General features: G+C 36.7%; 1 protein-coding gene across 3 annotated transcripts in view; it reads left to right on the top strand.

The window, feature by feature from the left end:
• Positions 1-21,276, top strand: part of MAP3K5 (mitogen-activated protein kinase kinase kinase 5) — a 118,344-nt gene that overhangs the window by 95,168 nt on the left and 1,900 nt on the right. For all 3 annotated transcript variants that reach the window (XM_039323147.1, XM_039323155.1, XM_039323166.1), the window contains 12 exons: positions 321-426; positions 2,457-2,614; positions 3,181-3,358; positions 3,676-3,696; positions 4,446-4,623; positions 4,729-4,897; positions 7,781-7,966; positions 9,565-9,670; positions 13,980-14,214; positions 16,130-16,242; positions 19,074-19,186; positions 20,259-20,335. In XM_039323147.1, the coding sequence (XP_039179081.1) occupies positions 321-426; positions 2,457-2,614; positions 3,181-3,358; positions 3,676-3,696; positions 4,446-4,623; positions 4,729-4,897; positions 7,781-7,966; positions 9,565-9,670; positions 13,980-14,214; positions 16,130-16,242; positions 19,074-19,186; positions 20,259-20,335 (1,640 nt within the window). The remainder of the gene's footprint in view (positions 1-320; positions 427-2,456; positions 2,615-3,180; positions 3,359-3,675; positions 3,697-4,445; positions 4,624-4,728; positions 4,898-7,780; positions 7,967-9,564; positions 9,671-13,979; positions 14,215-16,129; positions 16,243-19,073; positions 19,187-20,258; positions 20,336-21,276) is intronic.

A 21,276-nucleotide genomic window follows, 5' to 3' on the forward strand; every position in this document is an offset into this window, starting at 1 on the left:
TATTACCCATTAAGAAAGTATGTTGATAAAAAAAATAATTAAAACCACACAATATTAGGTATAGAAAATAATTTTCCCCTACAGTTTTTGAATTATCCCATTTTATTGTATTTTCCCCCTACCATTATTTTCAGAAGATACTTAGAGATACTAGTTCAGCATTCAGGAATGAGGGGGTCATCTGAGACGTAATCTAGTTTCAAAGGTGTAGCAACATCTATTTCATTCATAATCACTTTCCAGCATTCATTTTAACTGCGAATTGTTTTGCGATGTCAGTCATAAGGTGAAACGGTATCACAAACGTTCTCTTCCCTCAGGGGGATAATGTTCTTATCAACACATACAGTGGAGTGCTAAAGATTTCAGATTTTGGAACATCAAAGAGGCTTGCTGGAATCAATCCTTGCACTGAGACTTTCACAGGTATGTTCTAAATCTGAAAGCATATTATAGAGTTCCTAATTTCAATGTCAGGAAGAATGTTCAAGAACATAAATTGAACATAATCTTTGTCATTCCTAGTGGATGTAACATGCTCATTTTATTTGTCTTGGTTAGGAAAAATTACCCTCTATCTGCATTGATTTTGTTGTGTGCAATTCTTAAAAAGTGTAAATTAAGAGCCCTTATTTGAGCTAATGTTCTAAGTTTACTGACTTGAGGAATCCTAGGAAATCCTTCCCATTGGAAAATATGTTTAGGAAGTGTAGCATTAGTCATTCATGATGTAGTTCAGATAAGTAGTAATAATCATCTGTTGATGTGCATAGCAATCTCCATTAATGTTATCAGCAGCATTCTTGATAAGTGATTTAGAGGAAGTGCAGATTATTTAATCAGTCTGACATTCTGATCAAATTAAAGGCCATACATAAGCATAACATTAACTGGCTTAGGAACCGGGTGTGCTCTGACTCAGTATTCAATATTATGGTTGGGATGTGTATGCATTTGCAAAAATGTATTGAATGTTATTCTGAGTGTGTATTTCTTATAGAAAATAAAAACAACATAAATGTAACTTTGAAACAGTGAATAGATTTAGTTGCAGTTTTTAAATTTAATAGATATAGCTTTGTGATTAGTCTTTTTGTACCTTGTGTTCCCAAATGTTGGATTCTATCTCCCATTGTACTTACTATTGGATATATTGAAAAAGCCTGGTGGTGACTATTCAAAATAGCTAAAAAAATAAAATAAAATCACAATTGTACCCATTTGCTCTATTGACTTGTGTCATACAGCATTCAGGAGTGCTACAGACACCTAGGCTGAACCATATTGTGGAAATTATTGCTCTGCCACTGAGATATTTGTAAGCTTTCTGCCTGGTAGCTCTTCGAAAACAGCATAATATGTGAACAGCTCTTTTCTGATTGTTTACTGCAGTGCATTACCTTTGAGACTACTATGGAATTAAGCTCAGTGATCCTTAAACTATTACAAAATTATGACAAAATCAGATAGAAAAAACTAGGTTTCTTGAGTCATATGGTCTTGGTCTTGAATCAAAAAAGACAAAGTCACGCCAGCACACACAATAATTTTTATAATCGTAAAATCCACATTTTCTTGCTTTTTGTTTCTTCTTATATGAGACCCTCAGGGTTTGTTGTTAGCAAAGAGAATTTTTGATTTTTTTTGGAACAGTGGGCACTGAATAATATTTTTTTAAAAGCACAGCCAGATTCTATTCATGTTCCAAATGTGACAACTTCAGGCTGTCATATGGCTATCCTTGCATGGTTATTTCAGTGCTGCCCCCTTATACCAAAACTGCATAGGATGGATATTATTTTTAATTCATATTGGAAATAACACAATACTTAAGATATCTCCTCTTGCTGAAAACACCCTAAATAACCTTGTATAAAATGTCAATGGCATTCTTCTTCCCGCAATGCAGGAAAAGGTAGAAAAAAATATTATAAATTAATAGCCTTTGTTAACTTTTCCCCCACAGTCCTATGTACAGTGGAAAAATGCCTTGATTTAGTTTTTCTGTAGCATTTTTAGGGGTAATAAACTAGCCTACTTCTGATATAGCATTCAACTTTTACAAACTAAGGTTATCATTACAGTCTTTGTGTAATGTTTCTTTTTGCATTCTAAGAAAATAACTGTTTTTAGTTTTGTTTAATCACAGTTTTGTGATCTTAATTTCATATTCTGGTTTGTAAAGAGGAATTCAATCACAGTTTGCTGATTTGACTATAATTGATAGATTAGATTAAAGATCATAGGTGCAAGTCCAGTATCAGATGCAATCAAATTAGGATAATTGAGTCTGAAAAAGCAAAGATAGGTGGGACACTTGGAACATTCTAGTGTGCCATATAAATGCCCAATACTGTGACAGAAAGGTACATTAAAATCTGGGAATTCATTTGTTTAGTATGTGCCTTCTTTCAAGTTGTTATTAAATATGCATAAATTACATCTGTTTTTCACAGGTACTCTTCAGTATATGGCACCAGAAATAATTGATAAAGGACCAAGAGGTTATGGAAAGGCTGCAGATATCTGGTCCTTAGGCTGTACAATTATTGAAATGGCTACAGGAAAGCCTCCATTTTATGAACTAGGAGAACCACAAGCAGCCATGTTCAAGGTTAGTTTAGATAATAACATTTTCTAAAAAAAAGGGGTTAAAGTAAACTGTGTTAAGGCTATGTTTTTTTTTTAAAAAAAGATGATATAATACTGGCTGGGAAATGTTATAGTATATTTTGTTCATATTTAGATTCAACTGAACATGAAAGCATGCCACAATAAACAAATGCTAAAATTTCTATGGAGATTCTCAGTCATCCAGGTCATAGTTATCCCAAAGATATTTTTTTCACGAGGCAACTGGACTTTCTTGTTTTTTTCTTTGAAGACGTTTCGCTTCTCATCCAAGAAGCTTCTTCAGCTCTTCTTCAGAGAAGCAAAAGGTCTTCAAGGAAAAAACAAGAAAGTCCAGTTGCCTCATGAAAAAGCATCTTCGGGAAAATACCAAAATGTTATTTAGATTATCTTTTAAAATGATACCTATTGAAGAACAAAAGACTGTTCTAAGATCCTTCAGCTAATGCTATTTTTAATGTGGAAATAAAAGAGAGAAGTTCCCTCTGTGATGAAAGATCTGCTTGGTTGTTGTTGTTTTTAAATTTGATTTTCATCTGCATTTATTAGGTTGGAATGTTCAAAATACACCCTGAGATTCCAGAATCCATGTCAGTGGAGGCAAAAGCTTTTTTGCTGAGATGCTTTGAACCTGATCCAGATAAGAGGACCTGTGCTAATGAGCTTCTTGTAGATGAATTCTTAAAAGTTACCAGCAAAAAAAGAAAGTCACAGTCAAAACTAACAGGTGAAGAAATCTAACTGTTCTAGTTGGGAAATCTTAGATTATTAAGAATCATTATTAAAAAGCCAGGATTCTTGACACTCTTTTGAGAATGGCAAGTCAGAACCCACTAACAGATAGGCTTTTGAAGTAAGGAGCTTTGTCAAATGCTTTTAAAATATTACATTAGTGTGTGTGTCATGTAAATGCAGTATCTCAATTCTTTTAGTAGAAATTTGATATTACAAAGTTTAGCTGCATTGGAGCCCTATTATATCAAGTTTCCTTTATTTGACTTGAGCAGTTATGGATGTTACATTATTTTTGTTTTATTTTCGCAGCTCTCACAGCTGGATCAAATGGTAAGTTTAGCAATTAATATTTTTTTCTGAGAAGCTTTAAAATGTTCTTAAATATAAGATAGGTTAGCTTACAAGAAATAAATTTGTAAATATATGTAGCAAGAAGACATTCCTGAGGAATATTGCAAAAAAAAAAGATTTTTCATCTGATTTGTACATATATTACATATTTGACATACATATATCTCAACATACTAGAAAGATTATTTTTTTCTCCAATAATAAGGAGTTGGAAATGCAACAGATACATTATAACTATCCCAACCTTGTTAAGTGAGATATAGTGGTATCTGCTTTGAAACTCATCAGATTTAGTGTTCAACACATTTTGACGTGAAAAATTTGACCTGATACTCATAGCTTGTTTGGTACTCAATGTACACCTTAGAACTTGTCATTGTCAGCTGCCTTGTGACTCACTATATTATTCCATATGGGAAAAAATTGTTTGGTAGTCATCATTTTTGGTACTCATAGCACCTCCCGGAACCTATTAACAGTGAGTACCAAAGTATTGTTGTATTTTTTTTTCATACCACAGAGAACTTTTTTTTTTTTTTTGCATTCCTACCATCGTTTTGGAATTGTACACAGTTAATACAGTTCTTTCATCCAAGATAATATAAGTTCTGGGAGATCTTAGCAGATAGATAATATGTATTGGGGAGAATTGCTATGTTCAGTTGTTTATTATAGTTTGCTCTTCGTATATATCTTCATCATACTTTATTTCCTGTTTCATTGAGCAGAATATCTTCGAAGCATATCCTTGCCTGTTCCTGTTCTGGTAGAAGACACAAGTAGTAGCAGTGAATATGGTTCAGTTTCACCTGACAATGAGTTGAAACTTGACCCCTTCTCCTTTAAAATGAGAGCTAAATCCTGTGGTGATAAGGAAGGAAAAGGACTTAGGTCTCTTTTTCTAAGGTAATTATCCAAGTAATTAATATCTGTGCTAGGTTATGAAAAAGAAAATCACCTTTTTAAAAACGGGGTTTCTTCATAGTCATTTCTACTGTTAAATATCCACAGCATCCCAGATGAGAATTTTGAGGACCACAGTGCTCCTCCCTCACCAGAGGAGAAGGATTCTGGTTTTTTTATGCTAAAAAAGGACAGTGAGCGAAGAGCAACCCTTCACAGAATTCTAACCGAAGACCAGGATAAAGTAGTGAGAAATCTGATGGAAGCCTTAGCTCAGGTAAAGAAACACATGTAATATGTTTAGCGTTATTTTTTAAAACAAAATACATTGGCTAGTACAGCGGTTCTCAACCTGTGGGTCGCGACCCCATTTGGGGTCGAACGACCATTTCACGGGGGTCGCCAAACAACGCGATCCGCCATTTTTTTCGTCAGCCAGCGCAGGGGGCGACGCTGTGCATGCGCGTCGTGCAGGGGGTGGCACAGGGGGCGCTGCCACGCATGCGCGCCACGCAGGGGGCGGTGCATGGGGCGGCGTCGCACATGCGCGTCATGCAGGGGGGGCGCCACGCATGCGTGCCGCACAGGGGGCGCCGCCGCGCATGCGTGCCGCCTGCTTATGGCCAGGGTCGCCGTATAAAAAGGTTGAGAACCACTGGGCTAGTACGTTGGGATCGAAACACATTGCAAGATTATATAATATTGTGGTGACACATTTCTTTACTGGTGGCAATTAGCAGGTTTTCAGGAATCCTACAAAGCACAAATATATTCAAGTGCAAACAATTGCAAGATTAAATTATAGTTGTACCTTCACTTCTCTGCCATTAATGCTCATTTATGTAATGATTTTACTTCTAAGAGATCCCTTCTGAAAATGTTATTGAGAAATGCTTATAGAATTATGCAGAAAAATAATAATTTCCTGACAATTAGGTATGTTCTGATTATCCAAACCAGAAACAGTTTTTCTATGTATTTGTCAGAAATATAGCATAGAAGAGTTAAATACTATACAAATTGTATATGCTTAAGTTTCTGCATTGTTAACATTATTTTGGTTTTCTGTTAAGACATCCTTGGTAGTATTTAAAAATCAATGGCAGAATGTTAGTTATGTTGATTTTATAAAAAATTAAGTAACGAAGTTGAATTATGCATTAGGTATGTAATGTCAAATGATGCTGAAATATTTTGAGAATGTTGTTCAAAGTCACTTATTTCTGTATATTTTATGTCAATACAGAAAAAGTATTACTGGTATAAGTATACAGTGTAATAAAGAGACAACTGTAAATAGGAGTGTTACACTTTTGGATGTAACAATTACATAATGCAGTTGTCCATAGTTTTCAGGGTTTTTTCTAAGTTTATGGCTTGTAAGACAACAATTAAAGTCATTTTGGAAAACCAGGACCAGAAAAAGACACATTGAGAGTATTGTTCTCCTTTGGGTTTCAAACTTTCATAAGAATCTGTTCTATTTCCCATGTGCAAATTTCAGTCAAAGCCCATTTGAAACAGTTAATCTGATGAATATGAAAGAGGGTTTTTTGTGTGTATGTATTTTTGTTAAAAGTTTAAAGAGCAATAATAAGAACTAGTGCAAACTATATTAAAACAGAGAAACAAAAAAGAGAGAAATAACAAAAAAGCTAAAAGTGCAATTGGAAAAAAAAGAGAAGAAAATAAGAAAAAAGAGAAAGATATAAAGAAAGATACAATGGTATAAGGGAGTAGCTTCTGATATTCCACACAGCAATCATAACTACAATTATATTTTATCCTCTATCTCTAAAGTTATATCATGACACTCTTCTTTCTATAATCTATCATGTCTAATCTAACTGGTTATCAATCAGTCCTAAAAAGAGAAGTTTAACTTCATTCAAATATTAATCTTTAAAATCCTCTGTGTCAATGTATGTATTAGAAACCATTTTCTTTAGCTTTTATAGCTTTGAATATTTCTCAGAAAATTAATATAGAAATTGACAAGAGCAGTAGAATCATGGAACTGATACCAATTGTTATTCCAAAAGAATAACCCTCACAGTATAAACACATTGCAGACGTTGCATTTTAATATGTGGATGGCACATAGTTCCTTTACTTTGGTATTCCATGATTCAACTGTGTGTAGGTTTATGTCAAGTCTGAGTTACCCTTGTGGATGTGTAGATCTATTCCAGTGCTGCTCAGTCTGAACCATTATGCCAGTGATTCTAATTTTATCATTTCTAGGTCATAACATTTGAATTTACAAGAAAAAAATGGAAATGGTTTGCTTCAAAGTAACATTCTCTAGTGACATTCCACATATAAAGACATACTTGTTATGCTTCCAGTCTCTTTTATGACTCAACTTTAATTAATCAAAGGCAAAGCTCATAACTCTTCCAAGGGCTTCTTTTTAAATTGTTCCTCAGAGAATTGCAGAAGATGGAAACAAAAGCTAATTCTTACTGAGATGATCTTGGATACAACTTTTACTAATGTTGACTGAGTTACTGGATGAACTATTTTGTACTCTGAATAACTGAAAACAACATTATTACATTCTCTTCAAATTGAACCTTTGTGACTTACGTTTCTCTCATTGTCCAGAATTTGGCATCCTGTTTCAACAGCCCTAATCATATACCATACCGCAGAAAGGATATAAACACCATAGTAGCTCTTTCAAAACTCACCCTTACTACAAAAACATTTGTACCGGTAGTCTGTTGCCAGATCAGGGACCATATGTAACACGGACTATAGTTATATCCTTATTAACTGAAGCCTGTTAGTTTTAATGCACACTTAGTAAACCACAAAAATATATGTAATATAGTTTTTTGGGGAAACCTCATTGAAATGGCATGGGTCCATCTCATCTCACTGAGATTGGCTCACCAACTTGTGCCGGCAGAAGAGGCATGCTGCGGGTTCCAGCTGGCGGGATCCAGGAGAATGATATGATATGATTATGAGAAGATGGGCGATCAATAAATTTCATAAATAAACAAATGTTATAAATAAAAATAAATATATAAAGTTTTGTTAAGAGATGGGCAGCAAATAAATAAATACACAAACAGGGAGCTATATTCTTAATTTTCATTAATACTATCCACAGTTTTACAAATGTAATTAGCTATTTTTGTTGTTGTAACAGGGTCCTGAAGAGCCTAAGTTGAAATGGGAACACATTACAACTTTAGTTGCTAGCCTCAGAGAATTTGTAAGATCAACAGATCGCAAAATCATTGCAAATACACTTTCAAAGCTGAAACTGGAGTTGGACTTCGACAGTCATGGCATTAGCCAAGTTCAGTTAGTACTCTTTGGTTTCCAAGATGCAGTAAGTATATTTTGGGCTTCTTGTTTTGCTAATTTTAAGAACATCAGCAGTCCCTTGCTGGATTGGACCCCTGGCCCATCTAGTCCAGCAGTCTAGTTCACAGTGGCCAACGAACTGCATAAGGAAGGCCATTAGTCTCCCAGCCGATGATCTTCAGAGGCACTGACATGGCCATCAAGTCATGAAGATTATAAACATTTCAAAATTTCTTTAGCGGAGACTTTTCAGTTTAGATGAATTTCTGCATGGGCATCTGCTTAGTAATGATAGCTTGAGGCTGTATCCTTCCATTTCGGAAGATTATACAAAGATTCTGTTTCTTGGTGAACATGATGTGACTTTCTGATCTTCGAGATGTAGAGAAAAAGAGTATCATTCATTTCTCCAGCCCACATGTTGGGAGGAAGGATAAAACATCTTTTATTGTTTCCAAAATTGAATAATCAATCAGAATAGAGCTGGCAGGGACCTTGGAGGTCTTCTAGTCTAACCCCCTGCTCAAGCAGGAGTTCCTATACCCTTTCAGATAGGTGACTGTCCAGTCTTTTCTTAAAAATCTCCAGTGATGAAGCACCTTTAACTTCTGAAGGCAAGTTGTTCTACTGATTAATTGTTCTCACTGTTAGGAAGTTTCTCCTTAGTTCCAGGTTGCTTCTCTCCTTGATTAGTTTCCATCCATTGTTTCTTGTCTTGCCTTCTGGGGCTTTGGAAAATAAATTGAGCCCCTCCTTTTTGTGGCAGCCTCTCAAATACTGGAGTACTGCTATCATGTCCCCCCCTAGTCCTCTTTTCTCTAGAGTAGCCAAACCCAAATCCTGCAACTATTCTTCATATATATTAGTTTCCAGGACTTTAATCATCTCAGTTGCTCTTCTTTGCATTTTTTCCAAAGTCTCAACATCTTTTTTGTAATGTGGTGACCAAAACTGGATGCAGTATTCCAGGTGTGGTTTTACTAAGGATTTATAAAGCTGTACTAATACTTTGCATGATTTTGATTCTATGCCTCTGTTTATACAACCAAGGATTGTATTAGGTTTTTTGGCTGTTGCTGCACACTGCTGGCTCATAGTCAAGTGATTGACCACTAGGACTCCAATGTCCCTCTCACAGAATAATAAGAGTATTATTATATATTTGTAGATTTCTAATGTTTATTTAGGTGTTACAGTTGCATTTCTTCTGTCAGTGAATGGTAGCTTCTTATTATTGTGTGATATATATTTGATAACTCAGAAAATAATTTATAGATTTAATAATAGGTATGCACGTATTTAGATATTGTTAGATATGAAAAACCTTGCATAGAAGACAGATAAACAGATTAGTTGCTATTCATTAAATAACTAAAATAACACAACATTTTGTGTTATTCTGGTTAGTAGAAATAAATTATAAATTAGGTGAATCCATACAAATGGGTATAAATTAGTCTTTCAGAAATATATTGTTCTTCAAATATTGATCACTTCTTAGAGGATAAACTGGTTATTTAATAAGGGTGGTAGTGGTGAACATGGTATATCCAGACTGAATTATCTACATGATGATTGTTTAAAAATTAATAATAGTTTCACAATTCTAGTATCTCTTTCCAGGTGAATAAAGTTCTACGAACACATAATATTAAACCACATTGGATGTTTGCGCTGGATAGCATAATCCGTAAAGCTGTGCAGACTGCTATTACAATTTTGGTACCTGGTAAGATATTTGTCACTTTTTAAAATAATTTTCTGAACTAGGCTACTTGCATACTTAACATGGAAGGAAAAGCTGCTGGATTTGCCATACTTTATATACTTGTATATTCCTGTTCATTTCTGAGTTGTGAATATATATTAGTTTTACATGTCCTATGTATGTGCCAGTGTATCACATATCCTTCCTAGTTGATAAGATGTGGCCAGCAATATGACAACTTTCAAAGTAGTCTCCAAGTTAGAAATCATAGTTTGCATAGAATAATGTGAACTTGGTTTGAGTAAAATTAGAGTCACCTCTAGGCAAGATGGGTAGCTTATAATAAACAAGCAAATACATAAAACTGGGCTTTGATTGAGCTTACATCATATTGACCAAAATATACCAAAAATGATACTGTTGTTACCATTAGTAGGAATATTATATGTGGCGTAGCTATACCTTCTCTATCTTACTAAAAATAATTATGTGAAAGCTTTCATAACCCAGGTCAATTATTTATGGACCACTCTGGTAGTGAAGAAGTCACATGGAAGGTTGTGACTTGAAATTTAAGAATAATGAATGTAATTGAAGAAAAGAAGGGTCAGTATGTTGTATGTCTGTGAAACTAAGAGAGGACAAGGATGTTATATAGTAGGTCTGAAGGAAGGTGATCTAAACTTGTGGAATAAAGCTCATAAACATAAAGAAGGAGCTAAAGGAGTAGGTTTAATTGTGAATGAACAGATGTCATCTATATTATTGTGGTAATGTATGAAAATAATAATCCAAAGGTTGTGGTAGTTTCATGTTGCAGTCCAGTGAATGGTAATTATGACAGATAAAACATAATGGGTTTTAAGCAAAATTCTGTACTGTTTTGAATGAAGAAAATTGGGAGGGGCAATTATTCTGTTAACTGACATGAATGGGTGAGGAATGTGCTTAGAAAAAAGTCTGGATTCTGAATTTGAATACATGATTTCTACATACATCAATATGAACACATGACAAAAAATGAATGTAAATATGAAAGCATGATATATTTCATTGTTAATGATATAAACGTGAATGCTGCAAAAAAAAAGATATAGTGTAACATGAAGTTAAACTTAGTTGCAAAGAATGGCTGTTTTGATAAAAATAAAACCATGTACATTGTTTTAAGTGGTTGAAAAGAAATACTGTAGCAGTGAGCCTTTAGCAAATTGGAATGAATTAAACATGAAGGTAATAATTTGGGATAAAATTCTGGTAGAGTGTTTTTGATAATTGTGTGAAAATGATAATGAAATGTCAAAAAGTGGAACCGAAAAGTGAAAATGTAAGTTGTGTGCAGGAATTCTGATTGCAAGGATATGAATATTGGCTGTGAGGAAAAACTAAATACAGCAGAGTAGGATGTTCAAACCAGATAATATACTTGTTGTTGGTGTGATCCCGTTATGTGTATTAAATTTTGGATTGTATGATTCAGTAAGTAGTATGAATCTGAAAATTAATGTATCAAAACCAAGATAGTTAGGTTTGATACAGAATAGCAAATGATAGCAAATTATATATAAAAGCAAAGAAAAAAATGATAAATCTTTATAAAATGTGTAGCAAAATGGAAAAACTGATGGAGAATGTTTAAGATACGAACGTGCTGGTAGAAAGGAACTGGGTAGCATATGGTTTGTTCTGAGACATGAAGGTTTGATTAAAAAAATATGAAAATGGCGATGTCTAAGAATTTGGTCTTGCCAAGCCGGTTGTATGGAAATTAGAGTTGAGTATGTCAGGAAAAAAGTTGAATGCAGTGGGTAAAGGTATGTCTATGGAATTTCTCAGTCATCCCAATCATGCTTGTCCCAAAGGTGATTTTCTTTTTCACAAGGTAACTGGACTTTCTTGGTTTAATCCAAGAATTCTTGGATGAGAAGCATAACAAACTGCTTCCAGCTATAATAATTGTGTGTAACATTTTTAATCCCAGCTTTTGAAAAAGAGCTCGTGGCACATCTCTGGCACACCTCTACCTGTGAGGTAGGATAGGCTGAGAGTATGCAGACATTGTGGGTGCTTCGTCACTCGAAGTTTTTAAGAAGAGACTGGACAGCCACTTGTCTTAAAAGATATAGGGACTCCTGCTTGAGCAGGGGGCTGGACTAGATGACCTCCAAGCTCTATTGTGATTGATTGATTTCCAAAGAAAGAAACCAAGAAAGTCCAGTCACCTTTTGAAAAGATAATAACAACTTTGGGATGATTTGGCACATTCATCCCTTTCTGCCAATCCAAACTGGAACACATGATAGAGACACAGTCTTGAGGGCACTGCAAGGAAGGCAGTTGGTAAAAAAGCCCGGGACACAAGTGGTTTGTTTCAGTTCTTTGTGTTAAAGGATATGGCCAGAGGAAAAAAGAAAGAGAAAAGTATTGGAAGTGAATAGCTAACAGTGTAGATGATGCCAGTTGAAATACGGCAGTGGTAAGAGATTCCTGGCAACAAATGGGCTGTGCCTCAGAAAAAAAGGAAGGAGTCGGTGGCATGTACATTTCAATCATCATCATCTTGCATACTTTATCTGCAAAGCTTTAATTGAATCCTGTGGGGAAAGGAGTCTAGAAAATAGTGCAATGCCAATCACTGGAATTGGGACTGGGAGGAGTATGCAGAATATTGAGGCAATTGAATAATGAGCATGTGAATAAACATAGGAAGGAATAGACAAAGTTATGTGATCTGAAATTTCCAGTGTGTCTACATAAGTGTACATAATATGAGGAACACGTTTAATGCAGGAAAGTAAATACGGTTTAGCAGGTATTACTGAAATCTGGTGAGTAGAAAAGAAGGACTGAAGGATATAATTTATTCAAAGGGAAAGACAAAGGGCAAGCATACATTATAGGTTATATTTATATGTGAAAGAAGTGCCCACACATATTGCGATCCAGGAATTTGAGCATAAGAATAGGAGGAAAGGGAAACAACGTTTTACTGTGAGGCTATGCTCTGGACCACCAAATGAGACAGAAGATCTATATAATAGTTTCCTAAACCATTTTATAGAATGATCGTAGAGAAGCATAATAATAATAATGAGAGGTTTCAATTCTTTGGTCATCTGTTGGAAAATCAACTCATCCAAGACTTCAAGATATGTTGCAGGCCTTTTCATTTTCCAAAAGGTTAAGAGAAAAAGCAAAGGGATTGGCTCTCCAATATCATCAATAAGAGAATGACTGAAGACGTGCAAGCAGTAGCAAATTTGAGAAGAAATGATTGTGTCATCTTGAATTTTAAAATATTGCAGAAAGAGCAATGAGAAAAATTTAGTTTTCAAATAAAAAAATTATTTTTGCCGACATGTGACAAATTTCTGCTATTCATAATAACATATATGTATGCTAGATTCTAGGAGAGTCAGATCCTCTAAGGCAGGGATCCCCAACTTGCCAGTGCGGCACGTGTATGCGCATGCCCCCTCACTCGTGCTAGCGCCGCGGCTGCGGAGCACAAAAACAGGATGTCGCATCGCAGGGCGCAAAAACGGGCTACCACCGTGCCTCGGGGTGCGAAAATGGGATGCCACTGCCACCTCAGGGCACAAAAATGGGCCGCCACACTATGGGGCACAAAAATTAGGTGCTGCCATGGCACAGGGCACAAAAACGGGCCACCGCTGAGCTGCAAGGTGCAAAAATGGTCACCACTGTGCCACGAGGCATAGAAACTCACTATGCCACACAAGAATGGGGCAGGGTTAGCACTAGCCCCATCCCGTTTGCAGCATCCTTGCGCTCGTGGCCCCGTGCGCATGCACGCGCATGCACACATATAAAATTCTTCCCTCTCCCTTTTCCTCCAGTCCACCAGCCGAGAAAGGTTGGTGACCTCTGCTCTAAGGACCCTGTGAACAGAATCCAGAGGTCAGAAGGAACACAAGAGGGTTAGAAATTTCTCAAAAATAAGGAAGAGGGGTTTTTTTTTTGTTTTGTTTTTTTGCTGTTAATGATTAGCACAGGTACTTTGGAATCTCTTGTTTCAGGAGTTGCACATCCGCTTCAGTGTGACTGGTAATCTCAACTTGTTATATAAAAGTGTTTTTAAGTTTATTATTAAGATCAGGTGTAGGCAACCTTTGGCTCTGACTTGTAGACTTCAACTCCCAGAATTCCTGAGCCAGCCATGCTGGCTCAGGAATTCTGGGAGTTGAAGTCCACGAATGATAAAAGAGCCAAGGTTGCCTACCCCTGATCTAGATAAATAGCACTCTGAGGTCATCACACTTGCTTCCAATTTCATTGTTGTGATAATAAACAATTAAATCCCTTATAGAGTTGAGGACACACTTCAGCTTAGCATCTGAGAGCGATAATGCAGATCAAGATGAGATTGAAGCTGAAGAGGAACATGCTCCTGACACAACTGCTCAGGTTCCTTGCCTTGTATTGGATGATGCGGTAGCTACCTCAGGAGTGAGCACCCTTAGTTCAACAGTATCTCACGATTCTCAGGCTGCCCAGAGATCTCTGAATGTTCAACTTGGGAGGCTGAAATTGGAAAATAATAGGTGAGTCTAAATTTCCCCTATTTACAAAACTGGGTCAAGGTTTTAACATGGATGCATGTATCATGTGGACATTTTTTTCTGGCTTTGTCTCAAGTTACCTTCATCAACCAGTTTACTTTATTTCAATCCAGTTTTAATAATGCACCAATCCTGCCCTTAATCAGTGGAAGGTGACAGGGCACACTGTCTCAGTAGGATATTACTGAGGCAAATTACAGCAAAACGTTAAGAGGGCATATAATATTTAAATTATGTGAAAAATCATTAGTAACTGTACTGCAGTAACAACTTTCACATTGTCCTCATGCAACTATAATTGCATGCATATTAATCACATTAATAACACCACCAATCATCTCAGGTACAACCATTCCTTATTCTCTACTCAGTGATGGTGAACCTTTTAGAGACCAAGTGCTCCAAACCTGCCCTGCCCCACCCTGCCCCCCACTCCACCCTGCCATGCGCCCTGCCCCACCCCCCATCCTGCCTCCCCACCCCGCCCATCCACAGGGTCACTCACCGCCTCCACGGCCCACCGCAGATCGCCCAGGCAGCCCAGCAGCGCCATGGCAGCCACGCCCTCCATCCACACCCCGCAGCATCAATTGCATGCAACAGGGCGCGAGGGCGGAGTCTTGACCCCCGTCAGGCTGCCATGTCCTTGGCTGCGCTGCTCCTTGTGGGCTGCGCACTGGGGTGACTCTCCTCCAGGGGAGCTGCTGATGAGGGGAGCATGGGGGAGGTGGGCTGGGGTGTCGGCGTGCATGCCCATAGAGAGGGCTCTGAGTGGCGCCTCTGGCAAGTGTGCCATAGGTTCGCCACTACTGCCCTAGTTGTAAATGTCTTTTGAGAGGGTTTTTCTTTAACAATTTCCTAATATCAAGAAGACAGAGTTCTTAGAACGAGTAGTATGGTGTACCACAGGAGGGTAGCACCTGCAGAAAGCACCCCCCTTCAAGTGGTCTCCCACTGCACCACACGAAGACACTGCCTGCAGTGATCAGGCTTTATCGGAAGTAACTTTTTGCTGCAAGTAGCCAGGCCCCAATCCATAAAGGACTTTGTCAATCATAACACCTGGAATTGCACCTGAAGCAGACTAACAGCCCATGCAGTACTGTAAGGGCCCTTCTGACAACAATTTCCATCTATTATTATTCCAGTAGGAGCTCAGAATCTGGGAGTGTCTCCTACTTCTACACTAGCTCTTTTATGGAGAAACACAACTTTCTTCATAACTAAAGATGGAATTTTCCTAGATGCATTTGGCTATTTAGCCAATAGCCCCTAGCTGCTATGTTTTAGTTTTTTCTCCCCCTGCACACAAAACACTGGAAACGGTTAAAGATTTGTGCTTGTGCTGAAGCTCATGGTTTATCTTACAGTTTAGCTAAGATCATTAATAAATCACAGCTTAGCTTTTTGGATATTTTCTCTGACAGAATTTTTAATCAGCTCGATTTCTTCATCATGTTGCTGTGTTCTGCCTAGAAATACCTATGCAATATGCAGGGAGAAATGATGTAATAAAATAAACAGATGAATTTACTTAAGGGGATGTTAGTCACATATAAGCACAAAAGAGCCTTCTGTGTTTGCGGCCCAAATAACCTTTTTCCTGGTAGACAGTAAAGTTATCTTGAAGTTGCCCAAGGATATTGGGAGAGTGTTTGAACATTGCTAATGCAATACTGCAGTGTTTCCCAAACTTGACAATTTTAAGGCATGTGGACTTCAACTCCCAGAATTCCACAGCCAGTGTTGCTGGCTGTGGAATTCTGGGAGTTGAAGTCCTCATGCCTTAAAATTGTCAAGTTTGGGAAACACTGCAATACTGTAACAGTTTTACTTTTCAAAAACATTGATTTGCTCTTAACAAATAAATTTCTCATTTCCCTTTCATTTCTAACAGATTACTAGAAGAGCTAGTGCAGAAGGAAAGAGAATTTCAAGCCCTCCTTCACCATGCTATAGAAGAAAAAGAACAGGAGATCAAGCATCTAAAGCTTAAGACTCAACCAATAGGTGCTTATTTGAACTCCTCAAAAGTAATTGTTCTTCCCAGCACTTTCCAAACCAATATAGTCAAACCTTCCAACGTACTGCTTCCAATATATTGCTTTCCCCCCCCCCACCAATTGGGATGACTTTTTCACCAACTAAAAGTTCCTTTTAGGGAGTTAATCAATTGAAATAAAAACATGACAACCTATTTAGAACATGAAAGGAGATGCGATTAGCTAAGAAGTCTCTACTTCTTTTTCAGATTTTTTTTTTTCCTTTTTGGCCAAAAGGATAAGTTAATTTTACTATCCTGCATGTATGCATTCACAAGGACACTTTGGATAAAATCACATACGTTTTTCAGCCCTGTGTAAGGATTGCCCAGTGCCCATTTCCAGATAGTATTTCTGCATGCCACCTACCTGTAGCTCATCATCTATTTGCAGGTTTTTATGTGAATGGCATTTTTCCTCTTACCTCACCTCCAGAGGCAATATATCACACGTTAATGTACATGATGGAGACAGCTTGAACCGACAAGGTCTGTGTCAGCTTGCAATTCCAATTGGTTCTGCAGATTTTCTATGGGACTACCCCCTTCCATCCAGCCTTCAATCTGCTCTCTTACTCCTCACTCCTTTTTGGCTGTAAGGGAAGATCACTGTCTGGCTTTTATAAGACATTTGTTTTTAATTAGGCCTCAATGTAAAGATTGAAAGCCCTGAAATTGGCTAACCAGTCTTTGTCCTAATAACAATAGCACTAACGATAACACTTAGACTTATGTACCACTTCACAGTGCTTTACAGCCCTCTCTAAGCAGTTTACAGAATCAGCATATTGCACCCAACAATATGGGTCCTCATTTGACTGACACTTGGAAGGATGGAAGGCTGAGTCAACTTTGAGCTGGTGGGACTCGAACTGCCAAACTGCTGGCAGTTGGCAAAATTAGCCTGCAGTATTGCGTTCTAACCACTGTACAACCACAGCTCTTTAATACATTCAATCTAATATATTCAGTTTTCCAAGGAAAAGGAAAGGACTCATCTCTTTCATTTGGTTTCTCAATGGCTATTACTACAAGGAGCCCTGCTTCCTTACTTCCCTTCCTTATGTAACATTTTATAGTAGTATACAAGGCCTCATTAATCCTCACAGATAAATAAATGCCTTTCTCAATTTTTAGCTCAATTACATTTGCCCACCTGACAGCCATTGGCCAAGTGATACCAAAAAATGTCTAATTCCCCCCCCCACACACACACACAGTGGTCAATAAGTCACCCATCATTTCAATAGAAAAAAAATCCAGTTGGTCCACAGCAAAAAGAAAACCAAAAGTGGTAATGCAATGCATGGAGTAACTAGAGCACTGTATGTGTCAATTGGAAGAGGCTTCTCCCATGGTGAATCATGTTTGATAGGACTGGAATTTCAACTGAGGCTCATAGAATGTTGTGTGTTAAAGCTGTCTAGACGAGAGCAAAACAGACTTTTCCAGGTATCCGGGAAGGATATATTGCAATGTCAGCAAGATCGTGGGCAGCATGGTTTCCTGTTGGTCTTAGGATAGGAAGGAAGCATAGAAAAGCAGCTGGGTGAACGTGTTTCCTATTCCTCTCAAGGAAAACAAGAACTAGGTTTTTTTTTAATTATTATTATTATAAAGATGAGTAAAAATGTCACTACATAACAATTAACTGCTGCTCAGATTCTCAAGAGTGAATAGGGTTTGACCGTCTTCTCCTTCCTTCTCCCAACTTTCTGCTTTCAAAAAAGGAGTCAAGACTTTTTTCTTAAACTAAATAATATGTTTTTTTAAAAGAATGAGCTTCTTAAGTGTTTATTGGTTTTTACTGGATTGCTTTAGCTAGCCACAATGCCCTATATCAGGAATAGGAAACTTTGGCTCTTTTATGACTCGTGGACTTCAGCTCCCAGAATTCCTGAGCCAGCCATGCTGGCTCAGGAATTCTGGGAGCTGAAGTCCACGAGTCATAAAAGAGCCAAGGTTGCCTATCCCTGCCCTATATAGATGGGAAAGCAGTTACAGATTATATACTGTAGCCCAGGGTATCCAACTTCGGCAACTTTCAGACCTGTGAATTCCCCAGCCAGCCATGCTGGGAGCTGAAGTCCACAAGTCTTAAAAGTTGCCACGATTGGACACCACCTCTGGGTACTAGTAAAAGACATAGCAGCAACTATCTTCTCCTGCATTTTTATTTTTATCTCTGCCTTTGAATGGCTACTGATACAAATGAAATTCTCGATCTTTTTGATCTTGGTCCGATTTAGCATGCAGTTCTTAACAGGGTTATGAGAGAATTCCAAAACAAAGCCAAGAAAATTTAATTGAATTCCGTATAGATTTGTATCTGTAATCCGCGAAACTATGACTAAAATGCTCGTTGCATTTGTACAGATTAAAGATTTATTTAAACTGTTAAGACTACTTTCAGAAGAGACTCCTTCTCTTGAAATCATTTTTTTCCAGTTAATTAAGGTTAATTATGGTTAGAATCATAGTTAAAACCAACCCAGTACTAAAAAAATTCATAATCTCTCATGCTTCACTTATGCGTACAGGGCTAATTTTAAGGATATCAATCTCTCATCATGTGTTTTCCAAATGTGTTTTGTTATGACTTTCATAATCCCCAACCAGTTTGCACTATCATAACAATATTTGCTGAGGGTGGTGGTAATTCCAGTTCAACTAAACTTGAGCACCTCAGAGTGGAGGGTGTGATATGCAATTTTTATGTATTAGTCTGGAAAAAGTGTAGCTACATTGGGAATTGTGTATCATCTTATAACTATGCTAACTCGTGTTAAATTTTTTCTAGATATTTCTGGCCTGTCTGTCTCTCACTTTAGTACACAGGATAGAGAAATTGAGGATCCAGATCTTATTAACTGGCTGAAAATTCATGGTGCTGACAAGGAAACTATAAACAGGGTAGGAAATATATTTCTTGGGTCTTCTACAAAGTAAAATTACCTACCTACCCCCAATGCCAGAAGTTACTTTTTTTTCCAAGTTATGTATGATAGCATCTTCTATGACAAACTTTTTTTTACCTCTCACCTCCCCCCCCCCCCCATGCCAGGCATATGGCCCTGGTTAAGCATGAAGTGTGGCTTTTGCTTATCTCTTTAACAGAAGTTCTTTCAAAGAGAAAACTTCAGTTAGACTAGTCAAGCTAGTGAAATCTTTTCAGAGGGTTTTTCTAACAAAAGTTAGAAAACAAGTTTGAAAAGTTAGAAAACAAAGATAAAAAAGTGGTCAAAAAAAGGTTTTATAGAGCGTTTTACATGTATTACTTTTAGATCAATAGGCCTGAAATTTTTAAATAGCATTACTTCATTAGTGCTTGATTATATTTCTTTGTAGTGGCTGACCTTGAGAATTCAGCTCATTTCAGTATTGATTAGTTTTTGCAACAGTGATAAAATGTGATGTGCCATAAAATGAATTATTGTATTAATCTCGTTTATATGTATATAGTTAATCCTCGGCTTACAACCGTTTAGTGACCATTCAGCACTGAAAAATGTGACTTATGACCATTTTTCATAGTGATGACCTTTGCATGATCACGTGATCAAAATTCAGATGCTTGGCAACTTGTTTATATTTATGTGTCCCAGGATTATGTGATGCCCTTTTGCAATCTTTTGACAAGCAAAGTCAAATGGGGAAGCCAAATTCACTTAACAACTGTTTACTAATTTAACAACTGCAGTGATTCACTTAACAAATGTGACAAGCAAAGTCGTAAAATGGGGCAAAACTCGCTTAACAAATGTCTCACTTAACAACAGAAATGTTGGGCTCCGTTGTGATCATAAGTCAAGGACTACCTGTACTGTATTAAACATTTTGATAACATTCCAGGACAAATTTCACCTTTCAGGACAAATACATGTTTAATTAGTCAGGCATATTATAAAAAACTGAGGGCAAAAATGGAATAATAACTTGCAGCTCCATCAGCATAACTTTTACTAAGCCATTATGTTTTTTTTAGTTTCTAGCAGAAGAATACACACTGACGGATATACTCTGCTATGTTACCAGGGATGATTTAAAATGCCTTAGACTCAGGTAAGTATTTTTTAAAAAAATAATTTATACTACTCACGATGATAGTTATTTAATGAAAACTCTAGAAAATATACTTTACCTTTATTGTTTACATTTATCATAAATTGTGCATGTGTTCTAAAATATTTCTCCATAAAGTTATTATAAGGAGAAGAAGCATTATATACATCAAGGATATAGCTGTAAAGTATGTGGAAACAGAAGAAAAACTGATAGGTCCACTTTGCGCATAGGTATAGCTGAACATATGTTAATTTTGTAATCTAATAAATGTTATTTTGTGCATAAAGTAACACTAGCTCTTGATTAGACAAGCCCAATCACTAGCATCATTTTGGCTTCTGAATTCTTTGAATATTTATCCTTGATTTGGGTTACAAGTCGCCACATTTTCCAATTGAAATTGAAGGAGAACATGACAAATACCGTTTAGTCAAGACTACTTCATAATATTGATAACTGAAATTTTAAGGACATCAATTAAAAACTAATAGAACTAGGGGACGTTTAATAAATAAGAAGCATTAAACACATTGGTATTTATAATAGCTTTTTTTGTAGCAGTCCAACTGCTAAATTATATATGCAAATCATTATAATACATCCATTCTCATTTGTTGCTCTTAACTAAATAAAAATGACCGTAATCTCTGATTTCCTTCTCTCTTCCTTTATCTTTTCTGTCTTCTTGAATCTATTCCCTAGCCTAAGGCAGCTTACAAAAAGCTTGCCTTGGTGAGTTGGTATATTTGATTTTTTTTAATATATGAAAAACATTAACTGCTGGGTTCAGTTTATTATATGGAGCATTACAGGTTCAGCATTGCTGAAACGATAATAGGCCAGTTTGTTCTTCAGAATTAAAGCCACTGGATATTGAATGTTAGAAAAGATTGGAAAGGTAATGAAATGTATTTTTAAAGCACCAACTTTAAGCTAAA

The sequence above is a fragment of the Crotalus tigris genome, unplaced genomic scaffold (genome assembly GCF_016545835.1).
Source record: "Crotalus tigris isolate CLP2741 ecotype Arizona unplaced genomic scaffold, ASM1654583v1 scf7180000017611.44802233496:7321179, whole genome shotgun sequence".
Lineage (NCBI taxonomy): Eukaryota > Metazoa > Chordata > Lepidosauria > Squamata > Viperidae > Crotalus > Crotalus tigris.